The sequence below is a fragment of the Camelina sativa genome, chromosome 9 (assembly GCF_030686135.1).
Source record: "Camelina sativa cultivar CO46 ecotype springtype chromosome 9, ASM3068613v1".
NCBI lineage: Eukaryota > Viridiplantae > Streptophyta > Magnoliopsida > Brassicales > Brassicaceae > Camelina > Camelina sativa.
In genome coordinates, this window is record NC_141888.1 from 19,763,531 (window position 1) to 19,783,527 (window position 19,997).

Below are 19,997 nucleotides of genomic sequence, written 5' to 3' on the forward strand. Positions count from 1 at the left end.
ACAGATTACTAATATTTAATTGGAAACAATAAGAAAGCAATTATCAAGTGACTTAATTTACTTTGATGGCAAGACGTTACATTTTCAAAAGCAGAATGCAAAACCAAAACTAAATTCGAGCTTCAATTTAAATACCGTATGGGAGGAAGAGAAACACAGGGGCTGCATATTCAGATCCCATTTGTTTGTTTGTTAAGACATATTTTTTAATTACCGAGGGATTAAGTTGACAATTGTGACAATATTTAATTAGCAATGGACAAGTGTCAGCTATATAAAACGCCATATGTCATCGCCTCAAACAAAGTTTAGAAAAAACCTTCTCTTATGGAAAACAGATTACTAATATTTAATTGGAAATAATAAGAAAGCAATTATAAAATGACTTAATTTACTTTGATGGCAAGATGTTATGTTTTCAAAAGCAGAATACAAAACTAAAACTAAATTCGAGCTTCAATTTAAATACCGTATGGGAGGAAGAGAAACACAAGGGCTGCATGTTCAGATCCCATTTGTTTGTTTGTTAAGGCAAATTTTTTAATTACCAAAGGATTAAGTTGACAAATGTGGCCATATTTAATTAGCAATAGACAAGTGTCAACTATATAAAGCGCCAGATGTCATCGCTTCAAACAAATTTTAGAAGAAACCTTCTCTTATTATATAACCAGATGTATATGAAATATAATATCTTTTGCGGAATTGTTGGAGTTCAAAAAACATTGGGTTGACGATGTTGCATTCAAATATAAATAGTCTTCCCAAAGTGTAAGAAGTTTGGCATGTGTTTCAATGGCAAGTTTTTCCCAAAGAGAGACACTACTTTCCCCGAATCAACAGATCTTCGAACTTAGATAGGCGAGTTGCATGTCTGAAAGCAAGTAAAAAATTAGTTAGAGAGGAAGTTTTTAATTTACAGTAGGTGAGATAGGTGTGGTGTGCATTAGGTAGTTGGTTTACATTTTCGTCTAGAAAGAGACATTTAAAGCTGAGTAAGAGATTGTTTATTCTAATGTATGTAGCTTCCCAAAAACAATCCTATTTTTACTGGTGGTCATCGTTAGAGAGTAACTCTAGAGTAGAGTAGAGAGCAATTTTTTTAGGTTGTAAGATTGTTAAAAGCGTAGTTAGTGTGTGGGGTGGGGGTGTTGATTCCCAGTAGATTTTTTTGGTAGAATTTGATTCCCAGTAGATTGAGGGAGAGAGATTATAATAATAATAAAATTAATCAGAAATTGAATTCTATTGGATTATAATTTTATGAAAACAGATTACTAATATTTAATTGGAAATAATAAGAAAGCAATTATCAAGTGACTTAATTTACTTTGATGGTAAAACGTTACATTTTCAAAAGCAGAATGCAAAACTAAAACTAAATTCGAGCTTCAATTTAAATACCGTATGGGAGGAAGAGAAATACAAGGGCTGCATGTTCAGATCCCATTTGTTTGTTTGTTAAGGCAAATTTTTTAATTACCAAAGGATTAAGTTGACAATTGTGGCCATATTTAATTAGCAATGAACAAGTGTCAACTATATAAAGCGCCAGATGTCATCGCTTCAAACAAAGTTTTTTTTTTTTTTTTAATTAATTATCATTATATTTATAACTTTTAAATGGGCCTTCCCAAAAATGGGCTTGGCCTTGGATTACATGCTAAAGTCCAACAGATACAAAAGAAGAAAAACGACATCTAAGCCTTTGCCGAAAAGAAGGATCGGGTCCTGCTGAATGACCTGAGACGGATGCTTGAACAGTAACACCGGTGGTTGCAAGATCGACGGCTTTGCGGCGGATTCACCAGTTTGAGACCATTGATGGAAGCAACCAAGATCCATCAGGTTCTCTTCTCCGGCGAACCCACCTGACCTGCTACAAATCTTCCGGCCAGTTCCAACGTCCAATCTCAGGCTCCGCGAAGTCAAGTCCCGTTCCTAGCAACCTGCTTCATCAGATCTAACACCTCCCTTCTAGCTCTGGCGACAACTGCTTCCTTCAGGTAGCAACTCTTCAATCCGGTCCGGTGGAGACAAGAATTGTGGCGGTTTACAGACGGTGGTGGTCCAATCCATCCTCTGTATCCCGGAATCCCACGAGAGCCCAGAAGCTGCCAACCTCCATAGTTAACCACCGAGACACCGCAACTTAACCCTCCTGACTCCCAGCCAACTTCCGCCGCGAACCGCAGCTTTGAATGGGTGGTTGAACCCCGAGAAGCTCCACCGCGAGCCACCGCGACTCGATCAGAAGCTTCCCGAACCGCCAAACAAGAAGCCACAGTCGCATCGGTTGGGAGACGTAGCCACACCTCTGTTGCCGGAGAAGAGATCTACCCACCTCTGCCTTCCTCAAGCAGATCCAAAACCTTCAATTAAGCGCCGCCCTCCTTACCTGACATCGACACCAAACCCAACCTGCAAAGCACCGCTTTTGCTGGAAAGAGAAGAAACTTCTCTGCTCATCTAAAGCCATCGAACCCATCGGGGAAGAAGACTGACACACGAGTACTCCAAACCAGATCCACTAGATCTAGTCACAGATTCATTGCCGTCCTCAAGCAACTTCACTGAACCTTCACCAGCAGTCACCACCAAAGGAGGCTTCGCTTCACGCGCCACCAACTCACCGAAAACCACCAACCCGAGTGGCCAGAAAAACGGAGGACCACCTTACAGATGAGAAGGGCGCTGTCGGAAGGAACAAAAAAGCTAAAAGGAAGAGGAAGGAGCCCTCTCCGGCGCCGGAAGGGCAGACCGGAGAGGCGACGAACTCAGATCTGAAATTTACTTTTTAGAGCGAAGGGAGAGAAAAAGTTTTTAGAGAGAAGTTTTTGCTTCAAACAAAGTTTAGAAGAAACCTTCTCTTATTATATAAGATGTTGCAGTATTCTATGGAGAGTTCCCTGAGTCTCTGAGGAACACATCAACCTCCGTAATTTGGAATCTCATTCTACTTAAGTACAGCTCTAATTGACTTGATACAGAGGACCACTGCATGGTTACCAGACGAGATTAACCACGGGAGAGTGGACAACGTGTACTGGGTTTTGGTCCTTGGTGGTGTTCTGAACTTTGGCTATTTCCTTATCTGTTCTTGGTGTTTCACATTCAGAAATTTCCAAGATGATAAAGAGACAAGTTCCTAAAGATGTTACAACCTAAGACACAACATGCTTTTGTATCAGTTTTCTCTACCATTTATTCAAGATTGATATCTTTATTTGCTCCTGTTAACTCTAGCGTTTGAGCATCAAGGTTATATATAGTATCAGATAAGTATTTGCTCCTTTTTTTTTTTAATTCCATACTGCAAAAGTGAATAATTTATATAATTATATGTTTTAAGTTTCTATTTATCAACGTTTATTGTGAGTTAAAAACCTTATCTACTAAAATAGGGTCCAAAACAAGATTCCTTATTTTCTACTTTAGAACCACCTAGTCAGCGACAACGAACGAGTGTACGTAGTAGCGTGTTCACACATGTCTCCATTGTCATAATAAAACCTTCATTACCTTTCTAGATCAGACATGTTAACGAAATTAATTACGTAATTTATCTTCGATTTACCAAATTAACCCTAGGTAGCTTGCTCCGCAAGTGAAAGAATTGGTCTTGAGAAGAACTGGTCTGTGTGTGACTTGTGGGCCTATTTAATTAGCCTCGCTCTCATATTAAATCATATCCAAATTGGCTTCTCTGCTTCACTCTTTTAATTTATTTTCTACTTCATTTTTTTCCTCACACAGATCTTAGACATTATTACGAGTTACGGCCATGGAGTTTCCATCTCCTTACTGTTCAGGAAGGGAGGAACAAACCGTTCCTCCGAAGCGAGGTCGAATCAAGACCATGATCGTTCGTGATCTAGTTAGATCAGCAGCAACCTCGGTCACGCCTCCTCCGAGGAGGGGTCGAATCAAGATCATGATTGCTCGCGATCTAGTCGGATCATCTACACAGAACAACTACGGTGGAGACGGCTCTAGAGAAGGCTAGTTACTTAAGCAACCACTTCGATTGCAAAGCTGGCTTCTATATATGGCCCTTCCCCTGAGAAGATTGATCTGATCTTCAAAATTCATCTCCTGTGTAAATATGTAATATAAATATATGATTGTTGACTTTTGTTTGCTTTGTTTATATAAATATATAATGTTGACTTTTGTTTGCTTTGTTTATATAAATATATAATTGTTGACTTTTGTTTGCTTTGTTTATATAAATATATAATTGTGGACTTTTGTTTGCTTTGTTTATAGATGTGATCTTTTGGGGTAAATTAAAGGAAATTTACTCTCTGTCATATATAAAGAGTTTGGGGGTGATACTTTTGTATCTTTGCAAAATACAAATGTAAAATATAGTATTGTATCTTGTATTCTTGTTATGTTTTTTGTTTTGGATGTACTGTTCATATGAAATGCGTAAATCTATCTTTATTTCGATATAGTGGAAAAGTATGAAAATAAAAAATAAAAAAATGATTTGAATTAAGGGGTGAAATTGAAAACTCTTAAAACTTGAAGTCAAATATGTAACAAATATACAAGTGTCTGGCTAAAACTGTAGTTAACCTTTTTAAAAGAGAGGGTTTTTTAAAAAAAATTCTTCGAAATCTAATTCTTAGCCGGCGACTAGATTCGTTTTAAGTGAAAAAAAAATATTAAAAATTCATCTCACATAAACTCATTACTGTAGAATTTTTATCTTTTGGTTTTCTTTTATCTCCGCGTTTCCATTTCCATTTAAATACAAATACAATTAATAGTTTTTAGTTAAAAACATATGTAGGATATTCTAGTAAATAAAATTGTACTAATACTATAAAAAGTATAATTATGTAAGTTCCTTCTCAAATGATCATGATCATAGGTCTCTTGGTGATGTACTCCAAAATTATAAACATGTTTTAATTCTGAAGATAATGTTTTTGTGAAGATAACTGCAGCGTTTTCATTATTAAAGATTGATGAGAGTTTAGGAATGGAAGAATTGTATATTGACTCTCATAATGATTACAATGAATTAAATATATTTATATAGGGGAATAGAATGATAAGCTAATTAACCTAGTTTCTATATATAAAGATATTGTAATTATTAACAAATATACTCTAGAATATTCTATATATTCTTATACTTCTACATGCCCCCTCAATCTCAAGGCGGTGATGAAGAGATGGTGAAATCAGCGGTTTGAGATTGATCAATGATGTGGAAACGTTTGACGAATGTACAAGAGAGATTCTGAGATGACGAATGGACACAATGTCGTTGGTGGTGGCAGCCAGATCTGGAAACGTCTTTATTGGAAAGATATCGTTGTAGAGTTGAGACTTGAGAGGGAGATCTGATCGGTATTCTTAAATTTTTTTTTTTTCAGAAAATTAAATAGAAAGAAACAACTTGAGAAAACGATAATAACATTTTTTTTTTTCACTGAATTGAAAAATAACAAAGAGATCTGATTTTTTTTTGTTTCCTTTTTTTTTCTTTTTTTTTTCCTTTTTTTTTTTTTATATAAAGTGAACGAAAATATAAATTGAGATATTTAAAAAAAAAAAATAAATAGAAAGAAGTACTATAGCTTGATAAAACGACAAAACACAGTTTTTTTTTTAAAAACTGAATTGAAATGTAACAAATAAAATTTTGAAGAAGCATAGATGGCTGAAAACGGGAAAATAAGATGTTTTTTTTTTCTTTTTTTTTTAAATAATTTAAAGAAGCACTATGGCTTGATTAAGTGATTCATAAAAAGTTTGAATAATGAAAACGTTTTTTTTTTTAAAAAAAAAACAAAGCAAAAAGAAAAGCACTTGGCTTAGATTAGATTCAGAGATCTATGATGAGAGATCTGGAATAAAGAGAAGCTCGAAAACTTAGATTCAAAGGTTCATGATGAACTTGAATGTGGAAGCACTATGGCTTGATTCAGAGGTCTGTGATGATAGACTTGAATAAAAAGAAGCTTGATAGCTTAGATTCAGAGGTCCATGCTGAACTTGAATTGAGGAAGCACTTGGCTTAACAGAAAATAAAAAAAAACGAGTTTGATCGTTAGATCAAAACTCGGGAGCAAACCTGCTCTGATACCATATTAAAGATTGATGAGAGTTTAGGAATGGAAGAATTGTATATTGACTCTCATAATGATTATAATGAATTACATATGTTTATATAGGGGAATAGAATGATAAGCTAATTAACCTAGTTTCTATATATAAAGATATTGTAATTATTAACAAATATACTCTAGAATATTCTATACATTCTTATACTTCTACATTCATATGGCGTGTATCTTTCACACTTTTAAGCAATTGTTGAACCAAAGCCAACATTTTGGGTCAGAGTGGTCCCATATCTGAAAGTGACCACAGCACTCAAGTTGAATGTGTTCACATTACAATAGTTGATATTGAGATTACAAATCTAGAAAATAATATCACTAAATTTGTATCACTGAATAAACTAGACTAACATGTTTTATTTTGCAGCTTATAAAATATTTGTTTCTGTAAATATATAACTTATACGTACGTTGCTCGTAAGGCTCGCTATTACCCTTTTTTTTCCTTTTCAAGAATTTTCTCTCCTTTTTATTCTCTCTAAAGGGCGATTAGGTCAAGCCGCCACAGACTCGTTTTCTCAGCCTTGCCTCTCCAGCGGCCACCACGGCGCTGTGAGAAGGCTCTCTAGTTCTTTTCCTGTCATTCTCTTGTTTGTTGTTAGCTATGTTTGCGGAATTTTGGCCTTTGTTAGAAGAGTTGCTGGTGAACTCGGGTGGTGAAAGGGTGGTCTTTGCGGAAGCGGTCGAGGTGGGTCAGATCTATTCGTTTCGAGGTTAGTTCAGAGAGGGTGATGCCAGATCTGGTTGATCCACGGTGTGGTTTGTCTAATAAATCTATCCTCTTTACTTTTCTCGATCTAGATCAATATCTGCTTTTGTGCTTTTCATCGTCTCTATGCCGCTGATGTGGTTTTGGGTGGTCTCTCGTTAGTTTCCCTCAAGCTTTCATCTTTTCGCTTGCTCTATCTCTCCTTGGTTCAGCCTTTGGTTTTCATCTGGGTTGCTCCAGTTGCTTTGATTTGTCTGAAGTTGATGCTAGTTTCAAAGTTGACAGATCTTCCAATTCGGGGTGGAGATTGCAGTGAATGGTAGCTGGCTTGTTTTGATGGTGTTCTTGTTCGCAAGAAGGGTTATCTCGGGTGGTTAGGTTTGGCTCCTTGTCTTTGCTTTGCAGATCGGGTAGAGATCTGAAAGTGTTTTGTAGACTTCTATCTATGCGTAATTGGGTGGCGCGTGTGTCGTTATCGTCGTCGCATCCGGGAGTGGTTGAGGTTCCTCTAAGGTCTCACTTGCCGGGTTATGAAGGTCTTGGGCTCGGTTTGGAGAGGTCGGCTCTCATCTTGATAGGAGGAAGCGGTTGTTATCTTTGGTTTGCCGAGGGCATCAAGGATAAATCTCATTCTTAGGATTTTCAGAAGAAGAAGTTGATTTGGTGAACTTTGAGCTAGCGTCTCAGAAGATTGAAGTCTTGTTGTTTTTCTTTTTAAACTTTGGTTGCAATTTCTTTTGAGTTGAGGCTTATAATTTCTGCTTTGTATGTTTAATGGTTCTTGCTTTCAGTTTAGTTTCCGGGGACTTTTCTTTCATCCGTCAGCTTAGCCTCCCTTGTTTGGGCTTTAGATTCCGGGGATATTTATGTGTTTCGCCGGCTTAAGTTTGTATTTTATGTATCCTTCAAGTTTATTATCAATAACAACATCAGATGACAAAAAAAACATATGTTGCTCGTAAGATGTTTTTCGTTTTGATGAATGAATTCGTTCGGATATATTTATTTATAAACCAAAAACCAAATTATTCATGTACTCTCTTAATTAATACCACTTAAACTCTACTGCAAGTTACTTTTTAAAAATCATATCTCACATCAGTTTAATTGTTTACAAACATTATTCGTTACGAATCTGTAGTAACTAAATTATAGTATCAGATAAACTCTGTTTATTGTTGCTGTGTATGTATCTTACGAGAATATATATTTATATTGTCAAATATGCTTCTCCCACACGTTCTCTTATAATAACCAAAAATACTCCCTGACCATAAAAAATGTTACTTGGCGACCAAGGGAAAACCAAACCAACACTCTTTCTCTTCTGTCTCTATAAATAACACTTTCTCACTTTCAGACCACCTCACTCCCTCTAGTCTCTCTTTCACAATTCTCACTTTTGACATATATTTATAATAATGGAGTTATTGTCTCCCAACAACAGCTCTAGGAGAACTAAGCAATTGCTTCCTCCGAGAAGAGGACTGGTCAAGACTATGATCGTGCGCAAACTCCTCAAATCGACGGCTTCGATCGTTTCACTATGGAAGAGACAAGATTATAAATAATTATGTACATAGGCTTTTTTTTTTGGGACTGTTATTAATGTTACTTTGTTAAGATGCATGTAATCTGAGATCATCATGTATGTAAAAAGTTTTGGTGGGCTTGTAAAATATTTGCTGTAATAATAATACATATAGAGAGTTACGAATTTACATGTCTCATGTCTGCTTATGAATCTCAATATTATCTTTGTCTAGACATATTGGCTTTTAATTATTGTAAAATATTTTAATTAAAAATTGTTTACATGTAACTAAGGTCTTATGAAGAGTAAGACAACGGACTGTAGTAGCGCGTTTACGAAAGTAATCACATACTCCAATGGTTGCCTCTATATTTTACTTTAAATATAAAGATCTTTAAAAATAAAGTATGAATTTATTCCAATGCTTGCTCTATTTCTTATTCTAAAACAAGTATTTTAAATTTACTAGTATTTTATTTTTTTATTTTATTTTTAATTTCTAAGATAATATTTTAGTTTTAAAATCTACAAATTATCATGTCCACTTATTTTATTTTAACAAAAATTAATAAAATTAAAATATCATTAAAATTAAACTTGTGGCACTAGTTATGTATTTTATATTTATTGTTTGTTATGTCATCATATTTTCTAAATTAAATATATGTTATTGTTGTATTTTCAATTTTAAATCAATTTCATAGATTTCTTTTTAATATAAAATTATATAAATATAATTTTGTTTAGATATCCTCAATATAATAAAACGGAAGTACATAACATTGTTTTGTAGAATATATAATTTTAATAAGTTGGTTATAAATAGGTTATACATTAAGTTTTATATTATTTGTATAGTTTGGATTTATTGTTTCCAAAAATCTTAAAAAGAATATTCTAGAGAATCATTTGGTATCATCTAACTTACCATATTAATTTCCTTTATTGAATTATTCATCAAATAAAAATATTTTGATATCTAGCTTAACATATTAATTTGTTAATTATTACTATACTTCACCGCTCTTTTTATATATGAGTCTATTTTGTGAAACAAATAAATTATCATATTATTTATTATAATTAAAAAATAGTTTTATTTCTGGATATACCATAAGTTGAATTTTTAAAAACAAATATAAATAATTCAATCTATAAAATATTCAAAATTTAGTAATATTATTCTTTAAAAGTAATATCTATTGAATTAAAAATTTTACTGAGTAATGGGTCAAAATTTGAATATTTAAATTCAATTTCATTCTTTTTGTTGAATTTTATAATTTTATATAATATAATAAACTTTAAATAATTTAATATTTTAGAATATTGAAACTTGATTTAAAAGTTAGAAACTATAAACAATCTAAAATTGGTTTGTATACTTATATGCCAATAATATGTATAATACGAAAGAATTTCAAAAACATAAGTATATTAAAACAAAAGTATAACAATATATTAAATTACTCATAATATAATAACTCACTTTTTGAAAACTAAATTCACAAAATTATGTCTTATAATGAATTCAAGTCATGATGTAGAATATAACCAGTGTTATAGCACGGGTAATTATCTAGAATCATTAACAATATAAAACTTACAAAATAGGTGTTTTTTTCAAGTCCTCATATTTAGCATATGATTTTATTGCATAATATTTTATCCAAAAAAACTTTAAAAACAATCACATAAATTATATTTTATTTAAAAATTACAATATAAATAAAATGAATTTCAATCCGTGCTTTAGCACGGATTTTAATCTAGTAAAATGGTAAGATATGATAATTGAGAGAATACTTTGTAAATAAAAAATTTTATTCTAGAAGTAGAATACCATTAGAGATGATTTTACTCCAAATATAGAGTTTGGACTTTGGAGTAAGATGTATAGTATATAAGACGTGTCTCTCCATTGCCACATATATTCAATAAAAACTTTTTATTACCTTCTAGATCACACATGTTAATGAGTTAATTACCAAAATTAACCCTACGTAGCTTACTCTGCAAGTTAAAGAATTGGTCATGTGGGGCTATTTATTTAACTAAGCCTCAGTCTCTCTAGTTTCATCGCATTGGAATTGGCTTCTTCGCTGCCTCATATTTATTTATATATCTTAAATACTATAACGACCAAGGGAAAACCAAACCAAAACTTTTTCTCTTCTCTCTCGACTCTCTTATAAATAACACTTTCTCACTTTCAGATCACCTCACTCCCTCTAGTCTCTCTTTCACAGTTCTCACTTTCGACATACATGTAAAATAATGGAGTTATTGTCTCCCAACAACAGCTCTAGGAGAACCAAGCAATGGCTTCCTCCGAGAAGAGGACAGGTCAAGAGTATGATCGTGCGCAAACTCCTCAAATCCACGGCTTCGATCGTTTCACTTTGGAAGAGGCAGCAAGATTGTAAATAATTATGTAACATAGCTTTTTTTTTTTGGATTGTTTTTAATGTTACTTATGTACATAGTACTTTGTAAGATGCATTATTGTAATCTGAGATCATCATTTAGTCTGTAAAAAGTTTTGGTTGGCTTGTAAAATATTTGTTGTAATAATAATATACATATATATGGAGAGTTACGAATACTGTGTCATGTCTGCTTATGAATCTCAATATTGTCTAGACATAGTGGCTTTAATTATTGTAAAATAGTTAATTAAAAATTGTTTACATCTTAAGGATTAATTCTACAACCCACGGTCTTATGAACAGTAAGTCAATGACAACGATTGTAGTAGCGCGTTTACGAAAGTGACCACCACATACATTCAGAGGTATCTCTCCATTGCCACATCTATTAACCAATAATAAAACCTTTCATTGCCACCTAGATCACACATGTTAATGAGTTAATTATACCAAAATTAACCCTATGTAGCTTGCTCTGCAAGTTAAAAGAATTGGTCATGAAAAGAACTGGTCTGTGACTCTAGGAGTCATGTGGGACTATTTAACTAAGCCTCGGTCTCTCTAGTTTCATCGCGTTGGGATTGGCTTCTTCTCTGCTTCACTCTTTTGATATCTTTTCTTTTTGCACACATATTTATATATCTTAGATACTATTACGACCATGGAGCTTCTATTTTCTTGCAGCTCTAGAAGAGGGGAACAAACCGTTCCTCCAAAAAGAGGCCAAATCAAGATCATGATTGCTCGCGATCTGGTCGGATCATGGACACAGAGCAACAACAACAACAAGAAGAGAGGAGGCTAACTAGTAACTAAGCCGCAACTTGAACTGCAGTGTCTGATATTTATGTCAGATTCATCTTCCATAAAATTTCTTATCGTCAGATCTTCAAAATTAATTTGAGAATCTTGTATATAATGTATTAATGTAATGTAATTGTTGGCTTCCGGTTCTTTTGAAGATGTTTTGTTACTATATATATAAACTTTTTAGGAGTAAATAAATGAGAATTTTAATTTACTGTGTTGTATAAAGTATGGGAGGGGGGGGGGGGTGAATGTAAATACTTTTGTATATTTGTAAAATACAGATGCTTATTAAAAAAAAATTACCTGTTTTGATTTTATTTAATTTTAATTTGGATATGTAAATATATGATTTTGATGAATGTCAAACAAATCTGATGTAAAATGAGGGGTGAAATTGAATAGAATAAGAATTTGAAATAGAATGTAGTAATAAATATAAGTATATGGCTTAAACTGTTATTATTAAAGAGAGGGTCTCCCAAATGTTTTATTACTATTCGCCGCCGGCGTTTTAGATTCGGTAAAAAAAAAAAAAAATGAATCATCTCCGAATCTTAGCTAGAAACTCGCTGCGGCGGCGAGATTTTAATCTCCGATCACAGTCTCGTTTCTTCTCTAACATCATCTCACCGGAATCGACTCGGTGAGTTCTCCTCTCTCCTCTCCCGCTGCTGCGTTATTCCATAATTGCCTCTCTTCTTCTGATTCTGACCCCAAAAAAAAAAAAAAAAAAAAACACAGCTCGTCTTTTGGCATTGCGTTCGATATCGATGGAGTTATTCTTCTCGGTTCCTCTCCCGTCGGTGGATCTCCTAGCGCTCTCCGACGACTCTACGATGATTCCGGTATACACTCTCTCTTGCGTGATTGATTTATACAAGTTGCTTAGTTCTATTTTGCAATTAAGCTTTTGGAACTGTGTTAGATTTTTGTATAGAGTTGTATCTGCCTTTGATGAGTTTTGAGGGTTTCTTTTGCAGGTGCTTTGAAGATACCTTTCTTATTCTTGACTAATGGTGAGAGAGCCTTTAACTATAGGATAGCTTTTAAAGATACTTAAGATTTTGGACCGTCTCAAAAATTATTTCTTGGATTTTTTTTGTTTCTCATCTACAAGTTTTCATTGGTTATGGCAGGAGGTGGCTTGCCTGAATCTAAACGGGCCTCTGAGATGAGTCATTTGTTAGGTGTTCATGTTTCTCCATTGCAGGTTGAAACCTTGTCACATCACTTCATTTTTATTATCTTTCTGTAGGTGTTACAGTAATAAGGCAAGCTAGTTTGAGTAAATTGTAACGCTTTTGATGTAAATTTCATCGACATGTTCATGCTGCAGATGTTACAAGGACATTCACCTTTTCGGAAGCTAGTGAACAGGTATAGTTACATAGATTAAACCGTATTGCAACATCTGGCCTTACATTTTAACCTCGAGTAATTTTTAAAAGGTTAATCAGTTACAACATGAATAATCAATTTTTACATAAGGAACATGACTTTGCAAACTATACTATAAGAAATATTATCACTTCTATATTCCTTGGTTTTGTCAGAAAGTTGGTTAATTGATTTTGCTTGGACCAGGTTTGGAAATGAGCTCGTTGTTGCAGCTGGAAAAGGGGAACCTGCCGCGGTGATGTCTAATTATGGTTTCAAGTAAGCTCCAGGGATCTTTCTTGAGTTTTCTGATTTTCGTTTGTTTGTGGTTTACTATTCAGGTGATTATATATGTGCATGTGTTTTCAGAAACTCATTTCAATGGACGAATATGCCTCTTACTTTGACAACATTGATCCCTTGGCGCCATATAAGAAATTGATGATCGGACATGATGATGGTCACAAGGAGCTTAGATCAAGAGAAAGTATTCTAACCCAAAGAGTTCAGGCAGCATTTATAGTTAGTGATCCAGTCGATTGGAGCCGAGACATCCAGGTTTCTCATTCCCCTTTGCGGTTCAAATTACATTATTTTTTTCTTCATATTTTCATTCTTTTGGTTGAAAAAAAATATCATAAGCACGCATCGTAATAAATATGGCCAAGTAGAGGTTTGTAGTTTCATATCATTGGCTTCACGGTTATGTGGAGCAAAAGATATAAAACACATTGTAAATGGTTCGTGGCGGTAGATTCTCATAGTTTTGGTTGGGGCATGCAGACATACGTTAGAAGTTTTGGTGCTCACAGTTATAAAATACTGATTGATGCTATTGGTCAGGTTCTTTGTGACATTTTACGAACTGGAGGGCTTCCTGGGAAAGAAATTGGACCTCAACCTCATTTGTACTTTGCCAGTGACGATTTAGACTACCAGGTTCTGGTGAATCTGTTCTTGTGTCTCCATTCTTTTGAAATATTACTATATGGGATACTAATACATTGTGAAACAAAGGCAGACTGCGTTTCCTACTGAACGTCTTGGCATGGGAGCTTTTAGAATCGCATTAGAATCAATCTTCAACAGGTAATAATACCCAATCAAGCACACGCCTTCCATATGAAAGGAAACACGAGACTAGTCTTTAAAGGCTTAATACATGTGATATTTTTCCTCATTTGTCCAATTCAGTTTTGCATGATTGAGTTTGGATACATACTTGCAGAATCCATGATAACCCTCTGGAGTACACATCTTTTGGCAAACCAAATCCGTTTGTGTTTAAGAATGCTGAAGATGTTCTGAAAGAAATAGCTATATCCCCTAATTCTTCAACTGAAGGAAGTCACCACTTCAGGACACTATATATGATCGGGGACAACCCTAAAATCGACATCAGAGGCGCACGGCAGGTTTTGTGCTCTTTCTCTCAAGACTAGAGTTGGTCATCTCGCCATAAAACATTACTCTGATCTTTACCTTGAACCATTAGTAATCTGGTAAACGTAACTCTGTGTGACAGGCCGGGAGTCCTTGGTTCTCAATCTTAACAAGAACAGGAGTTTTCAAAGGGAAAGATAACCATGCTGAATTTCCTGCTGATCTGGTAAGTAACATCATCACTTAACCTTTACAAGAAGTTTATTATTATTCCCCGAGTTAATGTTCATACGAAACTGTTTAACCTTCTTCAGGTAGTTGACACCGTCGAGGAAGCAGTTGATTTCATTGTGACAAGAGAGTCCAAGAAGCAAAGCTTACTTTGATGAGTTAGGTCACTCTCATTTCTTCTGGCCAGTCCCAAGTATTTATTGTCAGATTAAAGATTTTATTCAATTTTTAACATATTGGCCAAAGTAGTGAACATTATTGAATCGAGAAGTCATTATTTTGCACTATGGTTTCTCGACTGTTTTAAGATTTTATTCAACTTTTAACATATTGTGGTCTTCACGATAGTGAGTGATTACGTTACTAAATCGAAAAGTCATTATGTTGGTATTAAGTTGGTACCTAAGGCCCTGATTATTGTATATATCTTGCATAAAATTTGGTTGAATCTTACACAGAACTGCATTTGTGATTACAAAACAACATTATTATTAAAGAAAATATACATTATTCTTTTTATACCATTTAAATACTTTCTGTTAGCTTGGATTTAACCAACCGCATCAACACAAAGAACCCAAAGAGGCGAGGCTGATCGACTCCTCAAACCTTCTGAAAAGGCTCAACAAGAGATGGAGTTGACCATCCTTGTCCAAGGAGGCCACGGGAAGATGAGTCGTGGTGGTCGAGAAAGATGTGGAGTTGGCTGATTTCGTCCACCGATCATTAGGGCTGCTCAAATCTAATTGCAAATCCTTGGCCTCCTTCTCTATAGCCTTATGTTATTCTAAGTGTATGTTTTTCTAAAATGGTAATTTTCGTATTATATATGCACAAACAAACATCCAATCCATATGGATTTTTCCACGTAATGAGCATAATTCTTACTAGAGAAGATAGATTGATCCCCAAAAAAAAAGAAAGAGAGAAAATAACGTAACGTTCATGTTTGTCCCAACAAAATATTCAAACACAACCTCCACAGACCACAGCCACAAGAGAGTTGGTTAAAACAAAGAAACTTCAAAGTTAAAACACGTTTGCACCAAAAATAACTAACTGGATCTAGCTCTATCTAATTATTTGTCTTCTCCTCTTCAATCAAGAAAATATCATGTGATTGCGTGGTCAATCCAGTTTGTTGAAGACTATAGAACATGTGATAATGGTCTCAAACGAAGTTTGTGGTGGCAAATTGTAGAAGAACTAGTATTTATGTGATACGATTCATCATCGTATTACATAAAGAAGAAGAAAACTAATATCTTGAGTAGGAGAAGGCTTGTGCCAAGTGAGAAGTAAGTAAGTAAAGAAGAGGATGACGTGGACCAGAAGAGAGGAAAGACTCTAATCGAGGATGAAGCTTGGCCATTACGGGATCAGCTTAAAAGAGATGTGAAGCTCTTCTTCTTCATTATGCTTAATGTTGAATATTGTGAAGATTGGTCAAGCGATGTGCTTGTGTTTGGAGAGGTGAGCTAGTGATGTGCTAGTCTCTCTCTTATGGTGTGTTGGGAGCTGAGCTAGTGATGTGCTAGTCTCTCTCTGTTCTCTCTATGTTCTTATCAGTTAGTTTGTAATCGGTTAGTTGTGCAATTGGAGTTAGAGATATCATAAATCTAACATTATGCAAGTCTTGTTTCATCATCATTTCATCAATAAAAGCTTAATTATAATTGTTAGTGTTTTCTCTACTTACATTTTGTAACCAAACAAGTCATCAATTGTAAGATGGAAGGCAAAATTGTAGTTTTAACTGTGCTCATGATGAGTCTGGTCATAGCGCAAATTCAAGTTGAAGCAAAGATTTGCTGCCCGTCCCAACTTGCTAGAGATGCCTATATTGTCTGCGATTTTCCCAAAAAAATCCCCCAGTTCATTTGTTTATATTCCACTGGATGCACAAAAGTTTCTGATGATGGTCGATGCCCTTCGGGCTCTATTTACAACCGTCTCGAGAAATCACGTAAATTGATTTTTTTTCTTTTTTCTTCTAATGTATTCTTTATCTATTCGTTACAAAGATGAATTCCAATTTTGATGCAAGTTGCATGGATTTTGATTTGTGACTTAAGGTGATGCTGCCAATGAATACTGCAAGCTAGGGTGTGCTTCCTCTGTGTGCAGTGCCATGACTACTTTCAAGAACTCTGGTAAATAGATTCCCCAAGATTATTGTTGTTGGAAAAATTAAGTGATTAATTAATAATTCATTCTGATCTTGTTTTGATGATTAGATGCTAGTGAAATATTGGGTGGAGCCGTTGAAAAATGTACCAAAGCATGTTCTATTCTATGCACCAAGGGCTTTGTGAAGCCACTTGAAACTGCCTAAACGAGAGGATATCCCACAAAGCGAAGATACGTTTTTATTTTTTTTCTTTTTGTTAAAAGATATTCAAATTTAAAGCATAGGACCAAAAAGTTTACAGAGCGGAAGCCCAATATTGGAAACCCAAGAAAATGTAAAGTTAAAACCAAATAGAACTCATAGTTGATTTAGAACCAGACTTGAACCAAATAGTTAGAATTGAACCAGGAAAACGGTTAGGCATCATAACCACTTCAAACCACTAACGTTGCACGGCATTGATTGAGAGTGTAATGGTGTCGAGAGAAACAGAAGAGACGATGTGCGGCGATTAGGGTTTTCTTCATATGAGTGATCTAGATAGATCCTGCAAATCAGAGCAAGAGGATGTTTGAAGAGAGAGTCGGGTTTGAGTCGCGGAAACTCAGGGCACTATTCCGCACAAGAGAGTCGATCAAGGTGAGAAGAGTATCAGCTGTCTTGAAGCTATTCCGGTGAAGTCAATGGTTTCGCTCAGTCCAGAGATTGTAGATCGTAGCTTGCCAGGATGTAAGAAGTAGAATCTTGGCCTCGCGGGTGCCCCTGAAGTTGATGAGACTCTGAAGAGATCCTGACCAAGAACGCTGTGGAGTATGAGAGCATCAATTAGATATAGTGTTCCAAATGGTCCAACTGAATGGACAGTCAAAGAAAAGGTGATCTCGACTCTCATCCGCAGAGTGGCAGAGCAGACAAGTGGGGCTAGTTTGTAAACCCCACGATCGGAGTCTATCACGCGTTGGACATCTATTCAGCACAACAAGCCAGGTGAGGAAGCTATGCTTTGGAATTCCTCTAGAATACCAGACAGTCTTGTGCCATGGGACCTTAGGTATGTTTCCTTTCAGAGCTGAGTAGATCTTCCCAGTTGATTGAGAATCTTTTTGTTGATCATTTATCCACTAGATATATTTGTCGTCCTCGTTTGTTAGTTGTAAATCTGATAGTTCAATGAGGTAACTAACCTTGTTTTCTGACCGTGCAGGTGGAACCCTCCATGAACCGTGTCTCCATAGATCAGCTAAGGTTGATTGCATCGGGATTCCCAGTGGTCTTTCAGCACTAAGATGGGTCGACATCCTACCGAGACTACACCAATGGTCACTCCAAAAACGACAGTTTCGTCCATTTCCCACCTTCACCTTAATCCAGGTGTAAATCTCTTCTCTTAGCTCTAAAAGCTTGTTCGCTAGCCAAGAGAACTTTGCATTTCTCTTCCGTGTCCAGAAGTTGCTAAGGTTGTTCGAGAGAACCGCTTTTTTGAACCAAGCGACCCACACTGATCCTGACGGAAAGAAAATCATCCAGATAAGTTTTATCATGCACGCTTTATTCCATATGTTCAAGTTACGAATGCCTAATCCTCCTTCTGATTTTGTAGTTGTGACAACATCCTAAGCCACGCAAGCCGAGTGGTGACCCTCTGTTGTGCCCTTCCACAAGAAAGCTCCAGTTAAGGAGTTCAGGATTGTTATGCATTTCTTTGGCAGAAGAAAAGCAGAGCACCAAAAGTTTGTAAGTCCAGCTATCACCGTGTTGATGAGTTGTAGCCTTCCGGCAAATGAGAGCGTCTTTGTGGACCAAGCATTGAAACTGCTTTTTACCTTCTGAATCAGTGGCGCACAGTCCAATAAGGTAAGTTTTTTCGTGCATAGAAGGATTCCCAAGTAGCGGATTGGTAGTTGACCATGCGAAATCCCTGTGACTGCCGTTATCTGTTCTATTTCAGATGGAAATAGTCCTGAGGAGAAAAAGCTTGTCTTCGGTAAACTAATAGCCAGGCCAGAAGCATCCTCAAAATCCTTAAGGATGCGAAGAACTGATTGCACAGAAGATAAGGATCCGTCAATGAAAATAAGGAGATCATCAGCAAAACATAGGTGTATTAGCTTTAGGTCATGACAGTTGTGATGATACTGAAATTTTCCTTCTTCTGCAGCTTGATCTAACATGGCAGAGAGGCAGTTTAAAGCAAGAACAAATAAGTAAGGAGAGAGAGGGTCACCTTGTCGGAGCCCCCTCTTACTTTTGAAGTAGCCATGAACATGACCATTGAATCCCACTGAGAAAGAAGGAGTGCAAATGCAAGCTCTAAGCCATTGAAGATAAAGTTCAGGTACTTCTATCGCTCTTAGACAAGTAAATATGAATTCCCATCTGATTGTATCAAATGCTTTTGCTATATCCACCTTAATAGTGATCCTTTTGGGTCCTTTTTCCTTCTGATAACCATTGACAAGTTCTGCAGCCACCAAGGTGTTCTCCACTAACAGTCTACCCTTGATAAATGCAGTCTGGTTTCTCTGGACAAGATCAGGAAGAGCCGGTTTTAGTCTTGCTACCAGGAGCTTAGAGATAACCTTGTATAGTGTATTTAGGCAGGATATCGGCCTAAAATCCGAGATGAGAGATGCTCCTGAAAACTTTGGGATCAAGGCAAGTGTAGTGGCTTTGACCGCAGCAGGGAGGAAACCAGTTTGGAAGAATTTCAAGATGCTCATTGTGACCTCTGACCCTAGTACACCCCATGCGGCTTTATAAAACGCAGAGGTAAATCCATATGGTCCTGGCGCCTTGTTTGCGTTTAGTTTGAACATTGCTCTTGTGATTTCATCAATAGTAGGTGATCTCACCATTGAAGATTTAAGTTCAGGTGGACAGCGGTATGAAATGATGGCTTGAATCCAAACCGGTCCAATTGAGAGTGGTTGCATGAAGACTCAGAGACTGGAAGTGGCTGACCGCGATTCTGCTCATTTCTATTGGATCATCAACTGAGTTCTCTGCAGGCGTGGAGAAGGCTCTGATGGCATTGAAGGCATTGCGAATCTGAGTGATGCGATGGAAATAAGCTGTGTTTAAATCTCCTTCTTTTAACCTGAGTGATACGTTCATGTTCAAAGTGTTCTTTTCCCTGTTTTCAATAATTGTCAGTCTATATGACAAAAAATGCTAGACTCTTGTGTTAGCTCCTACTATTTCTGGTTTTTTAATGTTTATTACTATTTTCATTTTGTCTATGTGTTGGTTA

The 19,997-nt window shown here is 35.7% G+C and overlaps 1 protein-coding gene, 1 long non-coding RNA gene and 2 pseudogenes across 3 annotated transcripts; all 4 read left to right on the forward strand.

Moving 5' to 3' along the window:
* The first annotated feature begins 3,679 nt into the window (after positions 1–3,679).
* On the forward strand, positions 3,680–4,249 carry LOC109126552 (uncharacterized). Its single transcript, XM_019230225.2, has one exon. It carries the CDS (start codon positions 3,785–3,787, stop codon positions 4,004–4,006), a length of 222 nt encoding a protein of 73 aa, XP_019085770.1. The 5' UTR covers positions 3,680–3,784; the 3' UTR covers positions 4,007–4,249.
* Positions 4,250–6,471: 2,222 nt separating this feature from the next.
* Positions 6,472–7,669, forward strand: LOC104711030 (uncharacterized). Its single transcript, XR_755183.3, has 2 exons — positions 6,472–6,856; positions 6,945–7,669. It is a non-coding gene; the product is annotated as an uncharacterized LOC104711030 (long non-coding RNA).
* Positions 7,670–12,117: 4,448 nt separating this feature from the next.
* LOC104711031 (mitochondrial hydrolase YKR070W-like) lies at positions 12,118–15,010 on the forward strand (annotated as a pseudogene). Its single transcript, XR_015567204.1, has 12 exons — positions 12,118–12,268; positions 12,367–12,470; positions 12,606–12,641; positions 12,762–12,835; positions 12,962–13,002; positions 13,210–13,285; positions 13,372–13,560; positions 13,846–13,941; positions 14,024–14,091; positions 14,231–14,417; positions 14,528–14,611; positions 14,700–15,010. The product of XR_015567204.1 is annotated as a mitochondrial hydrolase YKR070W-like (transcript).
* A 1,337-nt stretch (positions 15,011–16,347) lies between these two features.
* Positions 16,348–16,951, forward strand: LOC147938344 (thionin-2.2 pseudogene; annotated as a pseudogene).
* The last annotated feature ends 3,046 nt before the right edge of the window (positions 16,952–19,997 follow it).